The sequence below is a fragment of the Pelodiscus sinensis genome, chromosome 8 (assembly GCF_052426305.1).
Source record: "Pelodiscus sinensis isolate ZL-2025 chromosome 8, ASM5242630v1, whole genome shotgun sequence".
Classification (NCBI taxonomy): domain Eukaryota; kingdom Metazoa; phylum Chordata; order Testudines; family Trionychidae; genus Pelodiscus; species Pelodiscus sinensis.
Window position 1 is genome coordinate 73,101,139 of NC_143059.1, and position 26,859 is coordinate 73,127,997.

Below are 26,859 nucleotides of genomic sequence, written 5' to 3' on the forward strand. Positions count from 1 at the left end.
TAGGGCACTTCTTTGGACTCAAGGAGAATTTGTTAAAAGGCTTCATATTTGTATTGATTTTAAGGCAGTTGTGAGAGTGCACTTTGTCTTTCAGAAACAGTCGGGAAACTTCAGCATTGAAAGTTGGTTGGTTTTTACTCAGGGTTTGGTCCTAGCTTTCAAGGCTGCTTAAATGAGTTTGGGAGCTGTCATGGGTAGTTCTTAGTGACGAAAATATCGATGTCTCGATGGGTTTATAGTGTTTGAGGGGAAGATGCACACTGAGGGTGTGTCTACACTGCATCTGGAGCTCGAGATAAACTACGCACTTTGAGCTACGCAAATTGCGTAGCTTATTTTGAGTTAATTTCGAAATAGCTTATTTTGAAATTTCACTCTGTCCCCACAGCAGTTTTCAAAATAAAGCGCCGTTCTGAAATGCCCCTTACTCCTCGTGGAATGAGGTTTACAGGGATGTCGGAATAGCGAGCCCGTTCTATTTCAAAATAACAGGCGTGCTCAAAAGACATGGAATAGCTGTTTCGGGATCCCTCCGCTATCCCAAAATAGTGCTGCAATGTAGACAGAGCCTTGGGATACGTGTGAAGTCACGTGGTTTGGTGATGCAGACCCTTCTGGTGGGAGCACGTTTTACCCAAGCACCACTTACCTGCCTGTGAGATGAAAGGTTTTGTATCCTCCCTATCTAACAAAGGGGCAGATGATGCAGGAGAGGCGACCTGATTGTCCCAGGCCCCACAGCACGCTAGAGGCAGTATGACTGCGGAGACCTGACTCCCAGGTCGCTGCACAGAGCTTAGCGGTAGTCCATAAATAATGGAAAGATCTGCTTTTGTGACTGCCGTTAGCGATCTCCATAGCCCAATGGCAGAATGTGCCGAAGGAAATGTAACATGCTTATACCTTTCTGGCCTCACTTAGCTCAGGCTGCTGAAAGCTCAGCGTTGAAACGAAAGCACCAGATTTGGAAATCATTCCTGAACGGTGGGTGGAGGATCGATAGCCTGGGAGAGGAGACCCGGTGATGACAGCCAGCACTGAAAATCCAAGTTTCTAATTGATTTTTTTTTTTTTAACGTAATGATTTGTATGACACATGTGGCTGACAGGATCAAATCGAATCACTGAACAGGCCTTGAACGACAGGATTTTACAATGCGCTCCTGAACCTCTAGTAGCAAGCTGAGTATTTTTAATCGCGCTTACTTTGGGAAGGAATTCTCCTCTGTCGTTTGTTTTGCCTGAACTTCAGAGAAGCTGGTGGGGCAGCCTATTCATTATTCATGTGCCAGCAACAATTAAAGCAAATGAAAATTAAAAACAGCAATGCTGCAGCAAGCTGTGGGCATCACCGAATTGTCACAGTGGTGCCGGTGGCTGTTCTCGTGTGAGAGTGCTAGAGGGAGCTCCAACCTTGTTCAGAGGACCAGTATAGGAACTGTGCCTTATATTTATCTAGCTGACTCCCTGGCTGCAGAAGCTAGATTCTTGTCATGTTTCATTTTGGTCAGCATCAGAAAGTTGGGGGTCTCTTACCCAAGACGGATCACATATTGCTCTTCCTAGCAAAGCAGAGGCAAACTGCCTGTTCTCCAATACAACGGTGCCAGGTGTAATGCAGTCTAGTTTGAACTGCCCCAAGATAGAGAAGAAACAAGAGAGAAATGATACGATAGAGAAGATATTTAAATCAATGGTGCAGAGAAGGTAAATTGCATGGTCCCATTTACTCATTCTCACAACACGAGCAAGGGCACACCCGATGAAATTGAGAGAACGCTTCTAATATCGATAAAAGGAAATGCTGCCTTACTCGATATATAATGAACCTTTTGGGAAACGACGCCTTAAGATGTTTAGCCAAACACCATGGTAGACTTTAAAAGAAGGGACTAGCCGTTCTTGTGAATAACACCAGCCCTCTTGTTCTGGATCTGGTCTGCCAGAGTAACCCTGCAGCTCCATTACTTAATGTAATCTCATTGCTCTCAGTACACGGGAGCATAACTAGAGGGAATGGGCTGGAATCAAGAAAAGGAAAGTGAAGTCTGCGTTAGAAACAACAACCTTCCAAACTGGCGCCTGCTGCACAGTCCAACAGATCTCTGTGTTGAACATAATCCTAGAAGAGGGGGTGAGGTGAATAATCCTTCTTGGACTACCCTGGGACGGACCGAGTGAGAGCTAAGAGGTCTCTCCCTGTCCAATTTGATTCCGTTGCAGGCAATTGCACCAAGCTCTCTCTTTGATTCTCTTGAGGAGGCTGTAATCTGGCCGAGTGACTGCCGCCTCCTGCTTTGGGATGTCTTGATTGATTTGTAGTGAAAAATAGGAGTCCAGGGCTACAGGAAGACATGTCAGGCTGGACCGGAGTTAGGAGAGATCTGTAAGTGCGTCTGGTTGCAAGCAGAGCTTACTTATTGTTTCAGATAGGTGAGGGGGACCTCAAAGAGCCCACTAGCTTTGTTGCTTCAGTTGTAAACATTAGGGCAGGAGCCATCTTTTTATTCTGTTTGTACAGCACCGAGCACATGAGTTCCTTGCCTATGATGGGACAACCAGGCCTACAGCAGTACAACTAGATAAGTATGGTGGGGAAGTGAGTCCTCTTCAGTCGTAAGTAGCGCCCTACAAATCCACAGACTGTTGAGGTCAGTTTCATGGTCAGATGATTTTAAAATCATAAATGTCATGATTTCAGTTATTTAAATCTGAAATGTCAAGGGGTTATCATTGTAGGGATCCTGATCCAAAAAGGTATTGTGGGAGGGTGATGGGGTAGCGGGGGGGTGCACAGCCTTCGGAACTGGACAGCTGGCCTTTAATCCTAGATGGGTCACTAACTCTCTGTATGACCTTGGGCAAGTCACTTAATTTCTTTGTGCCGCCTCCTTGCAACCAACACACCGTGTTCACAATCAGGAAGGGGAGTGAAAAGCAACGCCGCATCTGAGCTGTGATCGCCTGCATTAATGAGGAGTGGGAGGGCAATACCCAAGCATCTCAGAGAAGGCTTCAATCTCTTGATGCTAAACGTGTATTAAAGATTTCCGTATACAAGACCAAGATGTTCCAGTAACCCTGAGCAGGGCCGTACCAAATTCACGACTATAAGAAGAATGTCTCAGACTCTGGCATCTGGTCTTGTGTGTGCTTTTACCCCACCCACTACCGATTTCACAGGGGAGAGCAGCATTTCTGAAATTGGGTGTCCGGACCCAAAAAAGAAATGCAGAGGGGTCAGCAGGTTATTTTAAGGGGAATGTGGTATCGCCGCCCTTACTTCTGCATTGCTGCCTTCAGAGCTGGGTGGCTGGAGAGCAGCAGCTCCTGACTGAAAGCCCAGCTCCGCAGGCACCGCCGCAGTAAGGGTGGCCACCCTTCCTTCTATGCTGCTGCTGGCATTGGCGCTGCCTTCAGAGCTGGGCTTCCAGCCAGAGGCTGCCACTCTCCAGCTCCGAAAGCAGCACCCCTGCCAGCAGCAGCATAGACGCAAGGGTGGAAGTACCGCACTCCCCCTTCAATAATCTGCCCCACAACTCTCTTTTGGGTCAAGGCCCTTCGTTCCACCGCCAGGAAATTGCAGGTGTAAATAGCTGAAATCATGAAAGGTGCTATTTTTGAAAATTCTACGCCGGTGAAGTTGACCAAAATGCAGTGTGAGTGGGATGGGGCCCTACTTGTGACAGCCAGGCCTGGATAGTAAACCTGCTCGGCCAACCCTTCTTTTCCTGGGTTTGTCCACTCTGGTTTCCAGTTCTCCAGTTGGCCTGCCGGCCTGTTGGTTCGGCGGCTGTCACTCTCGAGTGTGTCTAGAAGTGGCTGTTCTTAGGAAACTGCTCTGTGGCGCACAGCCTGCCGCTTGCCATGCCATCAGCGAGCCCTTTGCTGCTACTGTGGAAGGCTGATTTCCGTAGAGAGTTCTCCAAGTAGTAATGTGCATGTTCCTCCTTTCCGTTGACAGCAGTGATACGTAAGAGTGCCAGCTGTCCGCAGGTCGGTCGGGTAGCATCTGAGGGGGGAAGTGTCACACTTTACCATCTGACATTTGCATCTGACGAAGTGGGTCTTTGCCCACGAAAGCTGATGCTCCAACACTTCAGTTAGTCTCTAAGGTGCCGCAGGACGCCTCGGCGCTTTTGCAGATTCAGACTAACACGGCCACCCCTCTGATACGCTTTACCAGTCGCAGTGCCTCTCAAGTATGTGTAGGATTTGGTTGTTTCTAGGGTACCCCTCACAGTGGAGACTCATGGCCGATGGAGAAGAGGTTTGTTTATGCTCCTGATTTGTTTTGCTCCCAGTAACTTGGTTTCTTTCACCCGAGGAACATGTGGCACATGCTGGCAATGTCCATGTGTCCCTCGGGGTGCTGCCATCGCAAGAGGATTCCTCACCAGTCCCAGTTATTTTCAGAGGAAACCTACAGAAACTGACCAGACTCACTGTTAAGGTAGCGGGAAGCCCTCAGCTCACTTCCATTTCTCCCAGCACAGAAAGTTGATTTTGGTGGCTTCACCAGCATTTAAAATCTAGGTGGGAGACCTACATCAAAGGAAGGTGTGTCGTAAGAGTCACCAGATTCCAGACAATTAACCTTTATTAGCCTGCCTGAAACATTAAGTGTTAGCTTAAAAGAATTGCTTTTCATCTGCTCTCCCCATTGCTGTTTACAGTTCCTCCGTGTGGGAGAGGAACTTCTCCAGCCAGCTTTGTGATTGCTGTTCCTCACACAGCAGGTGTGCAAGCGTGCATAGCTCACTCTTGCCCTTCCCAATCCCCGAGAGGTGCCGTACATTTCCTCTGCGGCGCATGCTGCCTTCTCTGTCCCCGGAAGCGCACCGCCGTGTCTCCAAATGTCCCTCCTCTGGTCTGCAGAGAGAGTCCTTAGCCGAGCACCCCTTCAGCCAACAGTGTAGCCTCTGGGCTTAGATGGGGCCTCTGAGAATGGTTGTCCCCGTGGCATCTCGTGATTTCATTGACCTTTCCTCTATCTGCCTTTTTCTGCCAACTGAATTTGCCACTGTGAAATCAGAAGCCAGATGCTGGCAAGCAGCTAACAACTAAGTGCAGGCAAAATGGTTAGTTCTTTGGATGTCCAGGGGACGGCGTGAGCGTTCTTTGAATTTCCTCCTGGAAACAAAATTGTGGCTCCTTCTGGGGCATGTCTTTTGACTCGGCTGTGATTGGTAGGGCTCTACTTCTGGGTTGGGTTGGGCTTTGAGAATGGTTCAGTGAGTTATGCAGTGTAATTCAGTGCTAGGTAAGTAAGCCCCTGTATGTGCTCAACTAATGGCTAACTTTCCTGGAATCTGTTGTGTGAGACGGGGGCACGGAAGTGGGTAGCTTCTAAACTCAGCTTTTCACATAAAAGTACTCGGGCTGAGTTGTTTAATGGCCTAGTGTTGTAGCTTTTTGAGTTCTGTCAAGTCACGTATTGGAAAAACAAGCTCTAGCCAGAGAGGGGGAAATGAAAATTGACTGTTTGTCTGCTTTGGGCAGGGGGCTGGACTCAGTGAGCTCCTGAGATCTCTGCCAGCCCTAGGCCGATTCCAGTTCTGTGTCTGATTGGTTCTTTGTGTGGATTCCTCTAATGTGGGAACGATTCTGCACAGGGTGGACACTGACCCACCGGGAACTGGGCCGAGTTACACACGCACGTCCTTCAGAAAACCCCATTCTTTGTTTTCAAAGAAGGGACTTGTTCATTTCGGGCTGGGCCCTGCATGTCCTCGTGTCACACCTCAGCTGGCAGGCCACTCTTGGCCATCCTCCTTCCAGCTTCTCCAAGCAATGCAGCTCTTCAGTGACTTCAGAACATGCCCATCCCCTGTCCCAGCCCACGAGGCTGAGGAATCAGCCTCTGAAGCTCTTGGTAATTGCCGGCCCGAGGAAGAAGAGGCAAGCCATGGGGCGTGACCCCAGGCATCGTGCTGGGTGCTGCCGCCAAAGCAAGCCCCCTTCCCAACTTGATTTTCAAGTCCCAGCTCTTATTAGTTTAGGGGCCACCTGAGGGACATCGGGGCCCATTCTGTGCTACAGGTCAGCACTTGCATTGAGTCCATGTAGCAGTGCATTGAGTTGGGGCTGGTCCTGTTCTGAGCAGTGGGATGGACTCGACCGCCTGAGCTGAGCTCTCTTCCAACCCGCATCGTCTGTGGTTCTGTGATCAGCGTGCACTGAGGAAGACGTGGTTATGGGCAGGTGATTCTATGGCCACAAGGTGTCCAGAAAACCAACAGTGCTGGAAGTGTTCGTCTGACAGTGACTTTTCCAGGTCTCGTACTGGGGCGAGTGCCTCATCTTGCTGCCATTGCGGCACCATTGAATTCGTCTGTCTTTGCCAACCAGCTTCTGAGGGGCTCCGGAATATCAGAGCGTCACTTGTTCTGCTGTTTAATTCAGTGTCTTGTCTGGATTCCTTGGAGCTGGTTTTTTAACTGCTAGACTTGAAGTCTGTTTCAGTACAGGCATGTGCCCTGGACTTTTCTTTCAATGCCAGTTGCTGCCCTCTTTCTTTCCCCCACCCCCACCTTCACCCCCCACATGGTACTTTTTTCTACTGTGCCATTGTGTTGACTTTTCCCCAGTGTCTTTTATCTTGTGAGCAAAGTTTGAACAGTACGCAGAAAGTTAACTGCCTGGAGTCTTTTAAATATAAGTAACACGCAGCCAGTAATAAGCTGTCGGTTGTTTTTTTGCTGCCTGCAAAGAAACATAAACACAGCGCTCGTTTCTGGCAGGTTTTTACTGTCAGAGTTTCTCCTATTATATTTATCTTACAATTTGCCAGGGGGTGAAGTTATTAAGTTTTAGCAGCAGCCATCGATCAAGTTCACAAGTTAACACGATAAAGGCTCTGAGCCGCTCCGATCCAGGAAAATGATGATCCTCACTCGGTAATTAACTAAATGAGAAAGTTAAATCTTACTTGAGAGCTGGGAGAGATGAAAGAGAGGTGTTTGTCAGTTTCTCAGTGGAAATTAGAAGCAGTTTTCTGCAATTCCCTAAGCTGCTGCTCTGTCATATTTTACATAAGCACTGGGAAAACGTCTTGTAATTAGTGCTGTCATGGAGGATTTTTTTTTGCTGAAGGATGTTGGAATAATTCATTAGATTATCAAGAAAGGCTTGTGTCCTGAAATGATTAGCACAGTGAAATTTAAACCATTAACGATAACAAGTTTAGCGCTTGCTGCAGTGCAGAGGCACCCGGGGTATGTCTGTGCCTATTTCAATCATTTCTTATAATTAAACATTATGTCCTTTTTTTTCCCCTCCACTTCAGTAGGACCCATCCAAAAACCCTGTTAAGGTGGCTCCGTCTAGATCCACGCCTTTCCCAGCACAGGTGGTACACATAGCTAGGAGTAAAAAGGTGCAACTGCAGAAAAACAAGGCAAAGTATTTGAGTTTGAGAATCGAAGGGCCCGTGACCCCGGAGGCTCTTTGGTGCCCGTGGACGTGACTAGGTTGGAGCTGGAATATCACTGAATGCCTTTCCCTCCTCCCCTTTGGCTGAAGAGAAACTCAAGTGAGAAACTTGCAGCATTGTTTGATTTTTCTCCGAACCTTTTTAGAGCTTCACATACCGAAGGTGCCTTTCTTGTAGAGCCAGTTGGGGGGGGGGGGGGGTTGAACTGCCACACTTTGCAAGAGACAGGCCAGTTGCTACTGCGAGACGCTTACAGTCTGAGTCAATCTGCACACAACAAGAGCTAGAATGTAGCTTTCCACAGGGAGTAGGGGGAAGCTCTGTACAACCCTTTTCAAAAAAATGGTTGGTGTGGCTGGAAAAGCACAGATGCCCGTAATTGTAACTGAGGGCTGTGCTAGCATTTGAATTTTCCCATACTATAGACCACGGGTGGGCAGGATACGGCCCACAGCGCAAATCCGGCCCACAGCCTGCCCAGCCGCGCCCCCGCCCAGGCCAATCAGATGGGGGAGTGCATGAAGTTATTCGCTGTTCAAAGCAGCTGGCGGCTCTCTCCCCCGCCAGGGGCTCCTGATGCCTAGAGGGAACCACCAGCCATCTTGAACAGCGAATGAGTTCACGCCCTGCCCCCAGGTCCTGATTGGCCCTGGGGGCTAGGGGAGTGCACAGAGTCTCCTCCCCTTGTGTGGTGTCTCAAGGGCCCCGCCCCCTTCTGCCTGAGGCCCCGCCCTTCTGCTTGAGGCCCCACCCCTTCTGCAGTGAAGCCGGCCAAGGGCCATGTATCAAAAGTGAAGCAGCCCCCTCGCAAAAAAGATTGCGCCCCTGCCCCCGCTGTAGACATACCTGTAAGCTCCATCTCTACAACAAAAATAACCTATATTATTATGTGTGTGGTCCAGCCATGTTATAGCATGGTTATTTTTGTTTAATTCAGACGTTTAGACTTATCCAGCCTTTGTTAATCCATACTGCTCCTTCTTGTAGCCATAGGCTATTATTTAGACCTGGTGGGCAAACCTTTTGGCCTGAGTGCCAAATCTGAGTAGGCAAATTATAAATGCTCATTGGCCTGACCTCCTTCCAGTAGCAGATTAGCCACTGGGCCAAAAGGGTATGCCCAGGGGCCCCAGCCGGTCGGGAAACCCCAGAAAAATGGCTTCTCCTACACCACTACCAGCGCTGAACCACAGGGAGTGGCAGGTGGGTGGGGCATGCCCTCACCCCACTCTCCAGCTGGAGGCCCAGAGCTGGACGAAAAGGCCCGGTGGGACGGATGCGCGCAGGCCAGAGGTTACCCAACTCGGATTTAGAGTTAGGGTCCTTTCTTGTATTAGTTCTCTCCTACCTCCCCGTACATACAAATACATTAACTATAGCCCCTCAGGAAAATGGCCTTGTTGTTGTTTGCAGTGTTATAGTGGCCATGTTTGTTGCAGGATATATGAGAGATGGGGAGGGACCATCTTCAGTTGGTGAGAGAGACAAGCTTTCGAGCTCCACAGGGCTCTTCTTCAGGCCTGCATATGGCTCCGTTTCTTCAGACCCGAAGAAGAGCTTGTAATTCCAGACAGCTTCCTAAAGCGATCTGTTCAGTGCCAGGATGTCTGAGTAGAACTGACGGATCGCCTTCGCCATCCCGAGTCTTGTGTTCAGTGCTCGTCAGCCCATCTCAAAAATGGTATCGCTGAAGCAGACCTCTGAAAGTGCCCGTCACAGACGCTCCACGTCCCACCAAAATGATGGTGGCACCTAGAGTCTCCAGGAACATGCCTCCACATTAGAACCTGGGACAGAAGACGACAAAAAGTGGGACTCTTATCTGTTCCACTTGGGCTACGCTTAGCCACTTTCCCATGCTCCTTCTTTGGCTGCTTGTGGGTCCTGTTGTCTGTGGTTACTTTTGATAGTGAGGCCAGTAATACATCTTCATCCCCAGAAACAGCAGAGCGCTCTGGGCTGAAAACCTTTTGGGGGGTACATGTGTGTGAATATTTAACATCATTTTGGTCTCTGTATGTCTGACAGGGCTGTCTCTTCTGGAGGGGCTTCTTGAGGGTGGCAGAGAAAGGGCTTTTAGTGCTTCAGCAAATAGTGACTGTTGTCACTAAAAGGAAGAAACAAAAGGCAGAAGATACAGCTTTAAAAGCACGCTCTATGGAGAGAGCCTGCTGTAAGATTGGCTGTGCAGCAAATGAAATGAGAAATGAAATGAGGTCAGGCTTGTAAAATACACCATTTGTCAACTATCTACAGCATTTCATGGGTTTTTCTGTTTTGCAAACAGCTAAACTGCAGTAAAAACAGCCAGAGTCCCTCAAGGCTGATGTTCAGTACAGTCCATCCTTAATCTTTGTATGCCATGCCGTTGCCAGGAAAAATCCAACCTTTCCCACCACCCGTGCCTCTGAGATGTCTGCATTCAGTGTGTAAACAGATAGCCCAGCAGAGCGTGTCGTTCTCCTGCCTCCACATATCCACTGATGGGACAGTATTAGCTGCGTGAGGAGTGAACATGAGACTGCAGTACAAGAATTTTATATTCTGCCATTGGTTTTCAGCTCTGTCACCAGCTCTTGCCTATCTTTGACGTATCCTTACAGAATGGTCCCGGAAACATTCCCCAGTATTTGGGGACTCTCGGCTCCGTTTTGAGGGGCATGGGGAGGGAAACAAAAGGAGTATTGTGGACCAGCTTGCTCGTGATGCAAAGCTGAGCAAGGATACAGTCTGATATTCTTGTACACTCGTCTCAGAAAATCGAGAGAGAGTTCAACCCGTAATACAGAACCAGAATATACTTTGTTAAAATGGCTGCTACCTACCAGGGAAGGTTTGCAAGCAAATCTATCCAGCCATCTCTGTTAGAGACGCTGGCAAGTCAGTTAGGTGCAACATATAAGTTCTGGTGTCTTGTGTATTAATATATAGAAAACAAATGGTGACAAATTAAGTAGATTTTCAAGCAATGTCACTTTTGATAACCCAAGGCAGGGTGACACAGGTAATGATTTTAGGTGGACAGGACAGCGTGATCCGGAGGACGGGCTAGGAGTTGCTGAGTTCTTGTCCCAGCTTTGACAGGCACTTTCTATAACCTTTTAGCAAATCACTTAACATTGATGCTTCCTCCCAGTAAACAGATAATGCATGTCTTCCTCTCAAGTAAGAACTAAATGTAGAGTTATTTTCTTTAGATTGATGAAAATGATATATATTGTATTAATGCACACAGTGGTTTACCAAGTAAGTGAAACTGAACTACGACACCATAAAAATATAACTTGTATTAATTATGAGAGGTGCAGTTTGGTTTTAATTGTTTGATAATTCATAATGCGCTAGCAAATGTAGACTAGAGTGTTTTTATAAAAGAAATGATCTAATAATGTGAATTGTCATTAAATTGCCATCTGTTATTAAAGCTTTGCTCTGGTGTAGGGCTAGACACCAGACCGGTGTGCTTTGTTTTAGATTATTCTTTAAAAAAAAAAAAAGTTTGGGGAAATAGAATCCTAAAAATAAACAGACATTTCCTTAGTTTAGTATTTAATAAAACCTATTTAGTAACCAGCATGGGAAAACATAGATTTCCCAGTTGACAGCTAATTTAGCTTGGGATGTGCTCTTGGTGTGATACTTGTGCTTTTCTTCCAATTAAATCATTAAAAACAAAACTTCCACACATTTTGCTTGTAGTGATAGAGTGAAGAGACTGTTTTCTCCTGTCCCTGAGAGCCCTTCTCCAGAATCAGACTATGTCGAGACCTGCTGGCAAAATATTAACAGCGACTATAAAGTTTAGTATTTGATTCTTTGCATGAAATGCGGATGAGCACCAGATGTTGGGGTGGTGTTTTAATAGATTTTACTGTATATTTTGTGTATTATTAAAATGATCATCATGCAGTTTCTTATCCATCTCATGTATTTTCTATTAATTTTAGCAGCAGTCCATTGTAGCCCTGAAGCGAATACTTTAGAAGAGAAACAAAATACAAATTCAGTCTTCCGTGGTGCATTGAAGTAGCTGATAATGGCAAATTAGGAATCTGTCAGCATTTTACTGTGTGTAAAATGTAACTAAAATTTGTTTGTATTAAACTGCCACTCTTGTTCTCCCATCTAACCATAGTCCTTTGTGTGCAGCTCCGGCATGAACTGTACTGTCCTCCAAGGTTACAAGTTTTTGTGGCCACTTGCAGATTGACAGCAGCAAATGGGATACACAAACACGGCCAACTTATTATAGAATGGAATGGTTTTCTGTCTGTTGTCTTCCAAGAAACCGATTACATTGCCCAAGCTTTATTTCATTGTTTTCTTCTTTCCATTCAAGACAAAACTTGCCAATGGCACTTCAAGCATGATTGTGCCCAAACAAAGGAAGCTGTCCGCAAGCTATGAGAAAGAGAAGGAGCTGTGCATCAAGTATTTTGAACAGTGGTCCGAGTCTGACCAGGTTGAGTTTGTGGAACATCTCATCTCCCAGATGTGTCATTACCAGCACGGACATATCAACTCGTACCTCAAGCCTATGTTACAGAGGGACTTCATCACTGCACTGCCAGGTATTTCAACCCCATTGGAGGGAAGGCCCTTCCGTGTTGTCCTTGAAAGCTATGGCATGAGGCTTCCTGTGACAGTGCACCTCCCCGGAGAAGTGCACCCCTCAGGGAGAAGTTCCACAAAGTAGATAACAGCAGGGGGTGAGAGGCGTTCTAGACATGCACAATAGTTGTAATATTTAATACTTCTATGCTTTTGATTGAAACAAATGGAAGATCTTACCAAATGTCATGGGCACATGTCACAGAAAACCCAGCACCCGGTTGTCGGGAAGACAGTAACTGAATAACAGAATTGTTAAAATTGAAGCTACCTTTTATCGCCTCTGCTTTTTCCCTTGGATTTTTTTTAACTTCTTTCATTAAGAATTTTGACCATTTTTATGAATACAATACTTTCCTGTAGCCATTGATTTGAAAGGTCTATTAATGACCTACATTGAACAACGTATCAGGATAAAGAGTGGATGGACCATATTCATATTTTGCACTTCCGTAGCGCTTTTCATCGGAGGACACTGGCCTCAGCTGCATGTTTAGATACTATAGTTAATGAGGGTCGCAGAAGTACCAAAGTACGAAGCAGTGAACAAACACTCCTGTCAGTACTTCTGTGGGGAAACTGAGTCACAAGGCGGTAAGTGACTTGTCCAAGGTTATCCAGCAAGACGCTTTCCAAACCAGTTTTGGAAATCTGGCTCTTAACCCCATTCTCAGGCCATTCGACCTCATCCCCCATAGAAGGAGAACAGTTAGTGTATTATGATCGAAATGGCTTGGTTCCTGAATCTGATGGAATTAAGTAAAATGTGTTGCAGTCTTTGTTGATAACTCTGACCGCTTTGTGGAAGAGAAAATTGTTTGGAGGATTTCTCTCACGGATTGTTTATTCTTCACAGACCTTTGAAGAGCTTCTCAATTCCTACGTGCACCTTCTTTCCAAGCACTAGACTTAGAATGGGCAAGTTCCACAGAGCACTTCACTTCTAGGGCTGGGGGAGAGGACATGTTTGTTAATGCGGCTCTTATAAGGAACAAAGCCATCATGGGAATGGTAGTAAGAATTTCCCAGGATTGTATGAGCTATAACTCTGCCTCATAATCAATGGCTGTGGTAGATCTTGGAAACCGTCTTTGCTGTACTAAGTGTGTTTTTGTGGTGGTCCAGTTTTTCTAGAGGTCCAGTGCCAATAATCTCATGGACCAGAGCAGCATTCTAAGGTGTGGGAGTCTTCTACACTAGGTGTGAAGGAACTGGAGAGTTTGGGGTGGCTCTGTTCTTGAGTAGCCAGGGAAGGCAAATGGCCACATGGCATGAGTACCTCTCGTGTGGATACTTCTAGGCAAAGTTCTCCAACTTCATGAAACAGATCTACCATCAAACGTCACTCTGAGTAGTACTGAACAGGCAAGAAGTAGGTAGCAATTACTCAGTTATTTACATAAGCAGGCAGTGGCATATGTTCACTTAAATAATGTATGCGCATTAATTTGCGTGTTTGCAGAGTTTATCCCAGGGGGCATGTAGGTCCAGTCTGAACCGTGCACAAGCAGAAATGTCACATGTAGAAGAAGGTTTCCAGTAAGGAGAATGGGAGATGAGACGCCAGGTAAGGAGGCAGAAGGCCGTCCGAGATAGAATTGTGTTCATCTGTGAGCAGCTCACAAGGAACGTGGTGACTCTCCTTTTCAGATACGTTTTAAAAATGTTTAAATAATTAAGGAAATTTTCAGAAGAAAACATGACTAATCTGGAATTATGAATCTATCACCTCAACTACAAAGAACCCACCAGAATGTTTTGTAGCTTTCTCACAAATGTGCATGTTAAAAACTGGAAATTAAGTTCAAGCTCCACTTCGTCTCTTTCATCCCCTTTCCCTCACCACACACACAAAATAATCTCCATTACCGTGTAAGTGGGCAAATTCTCATTCAGGTTCACCACCACCTTTTCTGCCCACATACCACTCCCCCTTATCCATCAGTCAGACACAGTTATTAAATTGTTTGATTGTTCTCTTGGTGCTGTGAAGGTCAGAGTTAAGGTTGTTTGAGTAATTTTTTACTATGAATGTATTAGTGTAGTTTTGTTCAGATTTTGAAAAAGTGAAGTCACAACTTGGAATTTCCTGATTGTTTAGAGAATATATGTTCTTTTTGGGAGGGAACGTGAATTTTTTTGCCTTGGGTTTTTGTGTCTGTAGTAAGCAAAAGATTCTTTCAACTTCAGGGAAACAAAACTTTTCTGCTTAGGACTATACTGTAAAACCAGTACTTTATTGAAAGATAACTTGATGTGAAAGAGTAGACATCTAACGTAATTCATGTTAATTTACTATAAGTTTTGGTGTAGGAACATGTCCATTTTTAAGTAGCTTCCCTAAAGAAAAAATGCCCTAAAATTTATACTATAAATGAATTATGCTTTTTCTTGGAAGCAAATTATAAAATTGGATTTGTAACCATGCCTCATGTTAAAATAGATTTCATTTGTAGCAGAGGCAGGCGGAGGCGGGGCGGGTTATATGATGGCAGTCTTCTCTGACAGTGGCCAATTTTCTCGCTTCTGAGAATGGTCTAAGTTATTTGAACTGGACTGACTACACTGAAAACTTTTTTAACCGGCGTGCTGGGAGGAGGTGGGAGGGGATGGTAAAGTAAAAATGCCAGCAGGTAATGAAGAGGAAGGAGAGTATAGGGGAAGTGCGTGGGAGGATGTTGAGGGTGAAGGACTGGCTCTGGGTGCCAGACAGAGGGTGGGTGCTCACCTCCGCTGACCCTTACAAGCAGCTCCCTGTCTCGGCTGTTGCTGGTAGAGCCATGGCCAGATGGCTCTGCTGCAAGCAGGCACATCGCTTCTGTCTGTTAGCACCGCCCCCTGCAGCTCCCGTTGGCTACTGTTCCTGGCCAATCGGCTGGGAGCCGTGGCGTCAGTGCTCGGGGTGGGGAACAGAGGCAGTGTGCCTGCTGTGCCTCCGCCAGCAACAGCGGAGCCTGAACACCTCCCCACACCCACAGCACCACCCAAACTCCCTCCCACGGCATGCCCCTCCCACTCCTCAGCCTGCTGCCGGCCCTCCACCAACCATCCTATAAATTGGACTTTCTGTGCAGGACAGAAATGCTGGTTTACTGAGTGTGCCAGTTCCCAAGTGCCAGATAAAAGGGCTTTTCCTGTCCTGGATGAAAATACCATGTATCACAGCAATGCCCATTAAACACCAACTAACGATGGCTCCATTTGGGGCCTGTGAGGCAGGGGGCCAATGAGAGGGATAATTGGTGAGGACTGGTTAGGAATCGGCAAACCGAACTTCTACAGTGTAGGCCCGTTTCTTGCTGTCCTTTCTCCTTCCCCTTGCCTCGTGCAGAATTCCGATGGAACTCAGAATATTCACCTGAAAATCATCATTTTAGAGTCCCAGGGCGGGCAGAGCTCTCAGGAGTCATCAAGTCCAGCCCCCCCCCCCGCCCAGAGCAGGACCGACCCCGACTCAATCAACCCAGCCAGGGCTTTGTCCAGCCAGGACTTACACACCTCTAGGGATGGAGCTTCCACCCCCTCCCTAGGGAACCCAGCCCAGCGCTTCCCCACCCTCCTAGGGAAAAAGTTTTTCCTAATAGCCAATCTAGACCTCCCCCACTGCGACTTGAGCCCATTGCTCCTCATTCTGCCACCTGCCCCCACTGAGAACAGCCTCTCTCCATCCTCTTTGGAACCTCCCTTCAGGGAGCTGAAGGCTGTTATCAAATCCGCCCTCACTCTTCTCTGTTGCAGACTAAGCAAACCCAAATCCCTCAGCCTCTCCTCATAGGTCATGTGCTCCAGCCTTCTCATCTTTTTGGTTGCCCTGCGCTGGACCCTCTCCAATGAATCCACATCCTTTCTGTAGTGGAGGGCCCAGAACTGGACACAGTACTCCAGATGTGGACTCACCTGTGCCAAATAAAGGGCTTCTCTGGATCTGCTGGCAGTGCTCCTCCTAATGCTCCCTAATATGCCATTAGCCTGCTTGGCTACAAGGACAGGAGTCAAAAGGGGATCCAAGTTCTCATCCACTGCGATCCCCAGGTCCTTTTCTGCAGAACTGCTGCTTAGCCAGTCGGTCCCCAGCCTGTAACAACGCTTGGGACTCTTCTGTCCAAAGTGCAGATCTCTACACTTGTCCTTGTTGAACCTAGTCCGATTTCTTTTAGCCCAATCCTCTAATCTGTCTAGGTCACTCTGGACCCTATCCCTGTCCTCCAGCGTATCTACCTCTCCTCCTAGCTTAGTGTCATCTGCAAACTTGCTGAGGATGCAATCCATCCCCTCCTCCAGGTCATTAATAAAGGCGTTGTACAAAACCGGCCCTAGAACTGATCGTTGAGGCACTCTGCTAGAAACCGACCGCCAACCTGACATTGAACCGTTGATCACCACCCATTGGGCCTGACAGTCTAGCCAGCTTCCTATCCATCTTACCATCCATTTCTCCAATCCATACTTCCTTAGCTTGCTGGCAAGAATATTTGGGAGATCTTGGCAAAAGCTCTGCTAATGTCAAGGTCTGCCACGTCCACAGTTGACTCCAGGGGTGGACACGGTGTCCATGATTGTGGCTGAGGTGTCAATGGAGACTTCAGGGGTGGGAAAGCAAACTGACATCCTCTTTCCCCACTGGGAGAGCTTTGTGGCACATGCCTAAGGTGGCCGGGGGAAAGGCTTCCCATGCTCCACCTGCTCAGTTGCTAAACAGAGGACATCAGCCGCCAGACCGGCCGATCTGGCTGCTTTCACAAGCCGAGTTTGTACAACTCTGTGTAATGCCCGTGTGTATGAACTGAACCTGGACTGTCGGGAGCCCGGGTGGGTTGCTGCTGCAGTATAGCGCCCAAATGCTGCATGGACGTTGACATGGGCGGGCCTCTTTCACCACCACCCAGGTCGTCCTCTGCAGGCTCGCTCTTGCAGGGAGGAACTAAGAGGAGGCGCTGGGCAGCGGAGGGTCAGGTCCAAAGTGTCTCTGCATGTGGCTGGATTTTACACGGTTGCATTCGGCAGCAGGGAAGGAGTCAGGAGCCATGCTGTGTTAGATCATTTTCATGCCAATTTTGAGATCTTTTAACTTGTGGCAAGAACAGATAGTGTCCCGTGAATGCTGATAAGAATCAGCTGATACATGCCAGGCTGCCCATCTGCTTAAGTACGGACGTGTGACTCAACCAGTCACAATTCATTTCCTGCTTCCTATTCTGTGCTGCCACAAATGGGGCTCAGTTTCAGAGGCCGCTGTAATGAGAGTAAGAAAAGCGGTATTGACTCCCGCGCCAGATGTGGGTGGATTTCATTAGGGAGGGGAGGGGAGTTGCATGTAATACCGATCTGGCATGCTTGCTCTGGGGGGGGGGCGGGAGGCAGACTCCTCTGGGCTACCGCTTCTGTGGCCCCTCGGAAGTGTGACCTGGGACACGTAATGCCCTTGCACTGCTGCGGTCTCACTTGTGAATTCGAACAGCAGCCAAGAGAAGCTTTATTAGCGCAACCAGGTTATTTTATAGGCCTCTTATTCCTCTGCGGGCGCTGTGCAGATTAGGTTTGAGTGGGTGGTAGAGAATTGTAATGGGCAAACCCATCCACTTCAAACAATGCCGGGTGAGTCCCCCACTGGATTCCAACATTTTATCCTAATATAATCTCACTGGGGTGTTAACCAGACTCGTGGTCCAGTGCCCTTGTATTTTGGAGTCAGTTGTCTTGCATTGGACTGCAGTGCGTTTGAAATACAAAGCAACCCTTCTGCGGGTCACACGGGAAGATGTTTGCAAATGACACCACGTCCGTGTACGCTTTCTTCCACCTGCTGAAATAAATGATACCTGCAAACCTGCCTCACTCTTTCCCTAGACTGTGTCTACTACATATTCTCTCCCCCCCCCCCCCCCCCCCGGTATCTAAAGGTAGCACTGCCCTTCAGGGTACACATTGGGAATATTTTTTTTTTCTTCATTATGTTTAAAAGCCACTACTTTAGCAAAAACAGCTTTTGAGCCGTTGGAACACGAGAACAGCTGTAGCAGCAAGATGAGAAATGGTCCTAATATAGAGATATTTTGGGGGCTGCATCGCTGAGTGGGAAATGCCATCCATAGAATATCCCCCTAGTGCTAAAACCCATCGAAATAGATTGGAATGACTTCCTGGATCCTTTATTCTTTTTAATGTCTTGTTGCCTTTTCTCTCAAACAAGTTGGGAAAACGCTGTTAGTTCCTGAACTTAGCAGCAAATATTCTTCCATGCATTGGCTAGGACTATAATAGAGTTATAAGAGTTATATAGGCTAGGACTATAATAGAGTTTAAAGAGAAGCTAGATAATTTCATGGAGGTTAGGGCCATAAAAGGCTATTAGCCAGGGGATAAAATGGTGTCCTTGGCCTCTGTCTGTCAGAGGCTGGAGAGGGATGGCAGGAGACAAATCGCTTGAGCATTGTCTTCAGTCCACCCTCTCTGGGGCATCTGGTGCTGGCCACTGTCGGCAGACAGGATACTGGGCTAGAAGGACCTTTGGTCTGACCCAGTACGGCCGTTCTTATGTTCTTATGTTCATTTGGTCCCACTCTCCATACAGAAGACTGGATGAACATTTATAATGCAGAGATGGCATCTCCATAATAGACAAGGGACGCTGTCTAGCCTGTCTTAGGTGCCCTGATGACTAATGCTCCTCTTCTTTTTCCCAGCTCGGGGGCTGGATCACATTGCTGAGAACATACTGTCGTACCTGGATGCCAAATCGCTATGTGCTGCCGAGCTGGTGTGTAAGGAGTGGTACCGGGTGACGTCCGACGGCATGCTGTGGAAGAAGCTTATTGAGCGAATGGTCAGGACCGACTTGCTGTGGAGAGGGCTGGCAGAGAGGAGAGGCTGGTGAGGGAATTGCAAATTCAGCTTTCTTACCCCTCTAGGACAGTGGGCGGCGTGGGCAATGATGCCACGTTTGGAGTCTGCCTCGGTTGTCTCTGACTTGACACTCGTTTACAGCATGATTCAAGGCTTGGCCCGTTTGGGTCTTACAGCCGGTTGTGGCATGCTTTCCCATGCCCGTCTCAAGCGCGCTCCGGTACCTCGGCAACGACAGTTTGAATCGGTACAGCCAGCCCCTCGTCCCGTTCCATGTTACGGAGCTGCAGCCACCTAAGAAGGCCAAGACGCTCCTAGCACTTCAGAGCAGAGCGGTGTTTTTAGGGTTGGGAGCTGGAGCACATGGCATGAAATAGTGTTGCCTGGTGGTTCTGGTTTCCTCAGCAGACTGACTTTTCGCTGCATCTTTGCAATCCTCAAACTGGAAGCTTGAGGGTAGGTACCGCGGAGAGCAGGGGACGCTAGAAATGCAGATAGATTAGTTAATAATCAGCTGGAATAGCCTTACCAGGGTCTCACTTGAGTTTGAAGCTGCTCTGTTAACACTTCATTAGAACTTTCCCTCTCTAGGGGAAGCCCTTTAATACATAATTTTCTTTTCCAAGGGTGTCCCTAGGATGTTGGCTGCAAAAAAGCTGGGTATGAATATTTCATAAACAAGATAAAAGTGACAGCTTAGGCAGTTTAGTTGCTATTAAAAAGAAAAAAAGATACAAAGTTGCAAGCAAAGATTCTTTTGTGTTTTGAAGTTAATTTTGTCGCCCTGTTTGTCTCTGCTTATCAAGACAAGTAAATCATTATTATGAACTGTCCTGTGAACACTATGCAAATCTGCTTCCAGGAGTGTAGTGATTCTCAGACGTGTTCAGTGCTCCCTCTCTGTGAGTCTTAGCTGCAGACACGAGGGGAAATGTTAGCGAAACCTCACGATTATCTCCAGTCTGGTATTTCATTCTAGATTTAAAAGTTTACATTGCTCGTTGCTGATCATGTGGATGTTTCATGTTTATAAACGAATCTAAAATGCAATTTTCCATCCTGAAGGTCAGCAATACTCACTTGTTCCGCCCTCCCCACCCCCATCATCATGCTCCCCAGGATCGCACTGTGCCTTGTTTAAGTTTGCCGGAGGATGGACTTATCCAAGCATGTGTTCTCAGAGAGAATCCCTTCTGACGGCGAGGGGGGTTAACCCGAAAGGCAGGCAGTGTCTGATTTAGCTGAGGGATCTGCCGGATGGCACTTGGTAACTTGGAATTGGTGCTTTGAGCGTCCATAGATGGACAGTTCGTAATGACAGATGACTGCTGGTGTTTGCTTGTAGCTCCTCACTGAACCCAGTGCATGGGCCACTTGATTTCAGCACTTGCTTCCTGGTATCTTACAACCGGGGAGCCCAGACTCTGCCACACAAAGGGCCACGCCGACCATTTGCCAGAGATGAGCTGGGTCACATGGATTGGCACAGACATTTAGAGAAAATTTACTGTACAAAAAATGTAAAATCTGGACACTGAGCAAAATACACAGGCTTTTTATAGGCTTCAAGACCTTGAGTTGATTGAGTTCCTTATACGCTACAGTCCTATAAAGAGAGAATACGCCGTTCCATGTGCCTCACGCTCTGTGTTTGGGGCACCCATGTAGTATCCCGTTGGCCAGGGGCATGGAAAGAGAAACTCTTGCATGGGAGCTCACCAGGGATGCAGTGAAAATGCCCAGCACTTCTTTAGCTCAATCACAACTGATTCTGTAGGAATCATGCCCAGATAGAATTGCAGGAGCTGGCCCCAGAGATCTTAAAAACATTGCACTTGTGCTTAATCTTGACTCTCCTAAAAGAACTCTGTGTGCAAACACTGGACCAACTTCTCTTTGCAGTGACTCAGCCCTGTACGCACAGTCGCCTGCCTGCGTGTATGTATGTGCTCGCATCCGGGATAGCGAGAATGGGAACAAAACCCCTTATTTCAGTGCAGCTAATGCCTGAGACAGCTTACTCTAAAAGCCTGCCCACTCCTAAATACGCAGCTGAAATCAACTCTGCCCCAGTTTTAACTGATTTCCTAGGGACTTCAACTCTGTGGGGATCCCCTCATGTGTCTTTCACCTGCTTGTTCAGTACTATGCTTTGTTGTTGTCCTTGTAAACTAAAAGCTTCAGATGATTTTTGTAGCTTCTTGCTGCATTGTTCATGCTACGTCTAGCCGAGGTGCAGGCTGTCAAGGTGTACTGTGAGGAAGGGACAGGCGAGCAAGGCACATGGCGATTTGGAACAATTAATTATGCTGTAATGGGCTAGGGGAAGGGAGGAGCGGAGAGCTGGCCCGATGTAAACGCCATGCCTCCGATGCCAGGATTACACTCCGAGGCATTTGTGCCTATCTCCACTTTGCAAGGCACGTTGCCAGGCAAAGCAGCAGTTAGTACGCCCATGGTGGGGTTTACTAGCTTCCACACCGTGTTTGGTGACTTCTTAACTTCAGGATGAGGAATTAAAGTTCTTTACACAGCAGGACGTGATTGCCGTTAACTGGATTTTTTTTGAAGCAAAAATCCAGCTTGGGATATGAGTATTCCAAATCTGTGTTGAAATGAGGAAGGAGCCGCTAATGAAATGTTGCTTCCCAAAATCTAGCAGCAGCCGTAAAATGTCCATGTGCCGCAGCAGATGTCACTCCTGCTAACGCAGCTTTCAAGCCTTGAGCACGTAACTTACTTGAAGAGGGGCGCTGCTTTCCTTAGTTTCTCCCTTTGCTGGCCTTCCCTGCAGACCCTCCCCCCCAGTTTGGCGATTGTGAAGGTTTGATCCCTGGCTTTTAAAAGTGACACACACAGACACTACCCAAGCCAGGGGATGTAGGAACCACAATTACTTTCCTACTAGGCCTCAGTGACTCGTACCCTTTGTGCGTACCACATTTGCAGTTCCCTACATGCCTGCGAGTACAGTATGGTCATAGTGCGGGTCGCACGGTGCTAGGAATTTCCCAGCTTATCGAGCACACCAAACCCACATGCTCCTCCGTCTCCTCCACATGCTCCTCCAATAGTAAGTGCCTAGAAACCTTTGCTCAACACTGCTGAAACATGGACTGCGTTGAACTGGGAATGTTTCTTTGTGTTCCAGGGGACAGTATCTATTTAAAAATAAGCCGCCTGATGGGAATGCCCCACCCAACTCCTTCTATAGAGCACTTTATCCAAAAATTATCCAGGATATAGAGGTAAGAAACAAAATGCTTCCTTGTGTGATCTTTTTTTTTTTTTTTTTAAACGTTCTGAGCTGTGAAAAGGTCAGCGGAGCAGTTTGGCACATGGAGAAATAGCTCATTGGTTTGAGCATTGGCCTGCTAATCCCAGGGTTGTGAGTTCAATCCTTGAGGGGGTCATCTAGAGATCTGGGGCAAATCTGTCAGGGATGGTACTTGGTCCTGCCGTATGTGCAGGGGGCTGGACTCGATGACCCTTCCAGTTTTAGGAGATGGTATATCTCCATATATAGTCTATGTGGTCTGCCCCAAATTCACAGGTTTTGGAGTTATCACCTAAAGATTGTGGGGATTCGTGACTCCTTTCCTAAATGTACATGGCAGGTGCCGTCAAGAGTATTTCATAGAATCCTAGAGCTGGAAGAGTCATCGAGTCCAGCCCCCTGCCCAAAGCAGGACCAACCCCAACTCAATCAGCCCAGCCAGGGCTTTGTCAAGCCGGGACTTAAACACCTCTAGGGATGGAGATTCCACCCTCATCCTAGGGAACCCAGCCCAGCGCCTCCCCACCCTCCCAGGGAAATAGCTTGTCCTAATATCCGACCTGGACCTCCCCCACTGTAACTTGCGACCATTGCTCCTTGTTCTGCCATTCGTCACTACTGAGAACAGCCTCTCGCCAGCCTCTTTGGAACCTCCCTTCAGGCAGCAGATTCGGGTGAATTGACACAAAAGTTCACAGTGTCATAGCAGCAGCTGGTCAGTGTCCAGGCCCCTCCCGGCTCTTTATGTGCAAAATAATGAGGCCTCGTGAGGGAGTGCGGTGAGGTGCCCGAGCTGAATCAGGGAGACCCGAGCATTGCTGGAGAGGACAGCCCTGGACGTCCTCCAGAAGGGCGTCACACACACGACACCGCTGCCCCGTGAATGGTTCTGCCCAAGGTACCAACTCCTGTCTGGGATTGAGCTCTTAATTACAGGAGCAGCGATCAGCCGCTCTGACAGGGGCCCTGTCCCCCTCTAGCTGGATCTAGTTGGAGACCACATCTCCCTCCCCTTTAGTCACTGAGCTGCCTCTGGTTGAAGGGTCCACAAAAGTGAGACCCGGAAAAAAACTTTTAAGTCTGCTTGTCCATCCCCAGCATGGCCAGAGCAACAACTTTCTCCCGTATTCCGTCATTACAAATGGCTCTCGCAATAGCGCTCCTGCTGCCGCTTCCTTTGGGAGACCACTGTAGCATCTAATGAGCCTCCTGGCTGGGAAGCGGACCAGGACTCTCTCTAATTGTTTTATTTTTGCTTCTCTCTCTTCTCTGCTCCTTTCCCCAAGACAATAGAATCCAACTGGCGGTGTGGCAGGCACAGCTTACAGCGGATCCACTGCCGGAGTGAAACGAGCAAAGGGGTTTATTGTTTACAGTACGACGACCAGAAGATAGTAAGTGGCCTGCGAGACAACACTATCAAGGTGAGATGTCCCCCAGGAGGCTACGCTAGGGTGTAGAAAGCAGGCTGTCTAAACAGTAGTGGAGCCCTTGTTTCCCTGTGGGAGGAGAGGTTTTTAGAAGGTGTCTGACCCCGGGGGCTCTCAGCGACTAGTCTGTGGAAGGGCCCCGGCTCCTGCGATCTCCCTGACAGAATTTCAGAAGGCAGCAAGCCGGTCCGTGGTGTCAAAAGGGTTCAGAAACGTTGCCCTAGCCCGGAGTGTTTTTCTTTGGTCCTCCCTTCCCCCAGCAAAGCATCGAAATCTGTCCCACCTGGCAAGAAACGCTTTGCTTCCTTACAGAATGGACTTTGCTCACAGTGTTATTGGTCCTCCCGTAATTACAGGCTACCCTGCTCCCTGATGAGAAGTGGAGAGCCTGTATTCATATTAAAACCAGAGATATTAAGAATGTTTTATATTGCGCCAGAGCGCCTGTGGAATACCGAAGTGCATTGTGTGCTACTCAGGAAGCTCAGGCCGCAAACAGTCTGTAATAAAACCCATCCCGCCAACCCAGCAATGTGCACCATTTATATAGAGACGAACAGTGTCCTGACCAGACTCTTGGCCACTGTTTGCCCCTAGATCTGGGATAAGAATACATTGGAATGCAAGCGAATTCTGACTGGACACACGGGTTCCGTCTTGTGCCTACAGTATGACGAGCGGGTGATCATTACTGGATCTTCTGATTCCACCGTCCGGTACGTACTTCCCAATCTGAGCTTTGCCCCCTCGGCGCTGACAAGAGTTTTTTAAATTGTTCTCTGTGCAACCTCCTTCACTGAGGCGTTCCCAGACCTTTCCAGCGAGATGCCCTACTCATGTAAACATCCGTTTCCCACTCAAATCATGCTGCCTCCCACAGGGGAATGGAAAAGAAAAAAAGGGCTGAAGATTTCCAAGATGGATGGGGGCCTTTTGTAATGTTTGTATTAAGAGTTTGTACATCCCCCTGGGGTGCAGTGATTTGTAAAGACCTTGGTTAGGTTTTCAAAGCCAGACGGAGGTCCTACCCCCTCCTCTTCCATTAAATGTAGCACAAGACACGTGGCTGAATTCCTTGTGTGGCTTCAGTAAATTTCAACTCCATGGTTTGTTACCACGCTGTGACCTCGCTCTCATCGCCCAGGGCCAAACCCACACTGCAAGGCTGGGCTGTTCAAGTCCGAATCTGTTCTCCAGCCGGGTAGGCCGCTAGGCGTGGCCCAGGGGACCTAATGAGCAAAACTGGTGGTTTCATGGCATGAAATAAAAGATCTGTGCATGTTCAGCCCATGCGCTAGTGACTCACCAGCAGGATTGGGGAGGGAAACTGGGGAAGAGGGGAGGAGCTGTGTCGGGGAGCATGGGTAGGAGGGTCCCCTCTTTCTGCCCGAGAATGAACTGTGCAGCTCCAGGCAGCCTGTTGGGGGCAGGCCAGCTCTACGGCTCTTGCCTTTCCTACAGCATTTGGACTCATGCTCCTGTTCCCGTAGCTGCAGGCTCCTCTCTGTTGTCATCTAACGTCATTTGGAAGCCACCAGGCATAAGCAGGTGACCTAAAATGCAACCCCTGCATCTTGGACGCAGATGGACTCACGGCGCTGGGAGTCATTTGCATGAAGGCAGAATTCATGCCGCTGTCTTATTGGGAAACCAGGGCTGGGATTGGGTGGAGCAGCATTACGCTCACCTCGGAGGAGACAGGAAAAGGCAGATCTGTTAGGCTCTACTTCTCAGTCCTTGGGGAGTCAGCCACGCTGCAGCCTGCCTGGAATACTCCATTCCCCCTAGAGATGTGGGCACCGACCCCAGAGGGGCCAGGCTGGACCGCTTTTACCCACGGGCCCCCTCGAGCAGGCTGTGCCCATGGACTTTGCGGATGACACAAAGTTGGGAGCTATTTCCAATTCAGAAAGATCGGGATATCATACAGGAAGATCTGGATGATCTTGTAAATTGGAGTGATAGCAATAGGATGAAATGTAATAGTGAGAAGTGTAAGGTTCTGCATTTAGGGATTAGTTATAAGCTGGGGACACATCAGTTGGAAGTAACGGAGGAGGAGAAGGACCTCGCAGTCCTGGTTGATTATAGAATGACTATGAGCCGCCATTGTGACATGGCCGTGAAAAAGGCTAATACGGTCTTAGGATGTATTAGGCGAGGTATTTCCAGTAGGGATAAGGAGGTGTTAGTGCCATTATACAAGGCATTGGTGAGACCCCATTTGGAATACTGGGTGCAGTTCTGGTCTCTCATGTTTAAGAAGGATGAATTCAAACTGGAACAGGTACAAAGAAGGGCCACTAGGATGATCCGAGGAATGGAAAACCTGTCTTATGAAAGGAGACTCAAGGAGCTTGGCTTGTTTACCTTAACCAAAAGAAGGCTGAGGGGGGACATGATTGAACTCTTTAAATATATTAGAGGGATAAATACCAGGGAGGGAGAGGAATTATTTAAGCTTAATACCAATGTGGACACAAGAACAAATGGATATAAGCTGGCTAGTAGGAAGTTTAGACTTGAGATTAGACGAAGGTTTCTAACCATTAGAGGAGTGAGGTTCTGGAACGGCCTTCCAAGGGAAGCCGTGGGGGCAAAAGATCTATCTGGCTTCAAGATTAAACTAGATGGGTTTATGAAGGGGATGGTTTGATGAGATAACATGATCTTGGTAACTAATTGACCTTTCATTATCAGAAGTAAATAGGGCAATGGAGGGATGATAGGAGTTACTAGAGAGAACTTTCTGGGTGTCTGGCTGGTGAGTCTTGCCCACATGCTCAGGGTTTAGCTGATCGCCATATTTGGGGTTGGGAAGGAATTTTCCTCCAGGGTAGATTGGCAGAGGCCCTGGAGGTTTTTTGCCTTCCTCTGTAGCATGGGGCACAGGTCACAGCTGGAGGATTCTCTGCATCTTGGGGTCTTCAAAGTATTTGAAGGCTTCAATATCTGAGCTATAGGTGAGAGGATTATTCTGGGAGGGGTGGGTGAGATTCTGTGGCCTGCACTGTGCAGGGGGTCAGACTAGATGATCATAATGGTCCCTTCTCACCTTAAAGTCTATGAGTCTATGAGACTTGCACATTTCTTCTGCGCGTCCTCTCAGGGCCCCACCGCCTAGGTAAGTCCCCAGCTCTCCAACTCCTGCGCAGGCTAGCAGCCTTTTCCGCCTGCTGCTGATTTGGTAATGGGGCCTTTCTGGAACCAATGGCTCCGCAGAACTACTTCCTGGTCTCTCCCTGTGACAGGCGTGGGGGCAG

At 48.0% G+C, this 26,859-nt stretch overlaps 1 protein-coding gene across 12 annotated transcripts in view; it reads left to right on the forward strand.

Annotated features, from left to right (window-relative positions):
* The window catches only part of BTRC (beta-transducin repeat containing E3 ubiquitin protein ligase), a 174,000-nt gene that overhangs the window by 126,091 nt on the left and 21,050 nt on the right, over window positions 1-26,859 (forward strand). For all 12 annotated transcript variants that reach the window (XM_075935605.2, XM_075935603.2, XM_075935608.2 and 9 more), the window contains 5 exons: window positions 11,775-12,006; window positions 18,730-18,916; window positions 22,041-22,137; window positions 23,453-23,590; window positions 24,194-24,312. In XM_075935605.2, coding sequence (XP_075791720.1) covers window positions 11,775-12,006; window positions 18,730-18,916; window positions 22,041-22,137; window positions 23,453-23,590; window positions 24,194-24,312 — 773 coding nt within the window. The remainder of the gene's footprint in view (window positions 1-11,774; window positions 12,007-18,729; window positions 18,917-22,040; window positions 22,138-23,452; window positions 23,591-24,193; window positions 24,313-26,859) is intronic.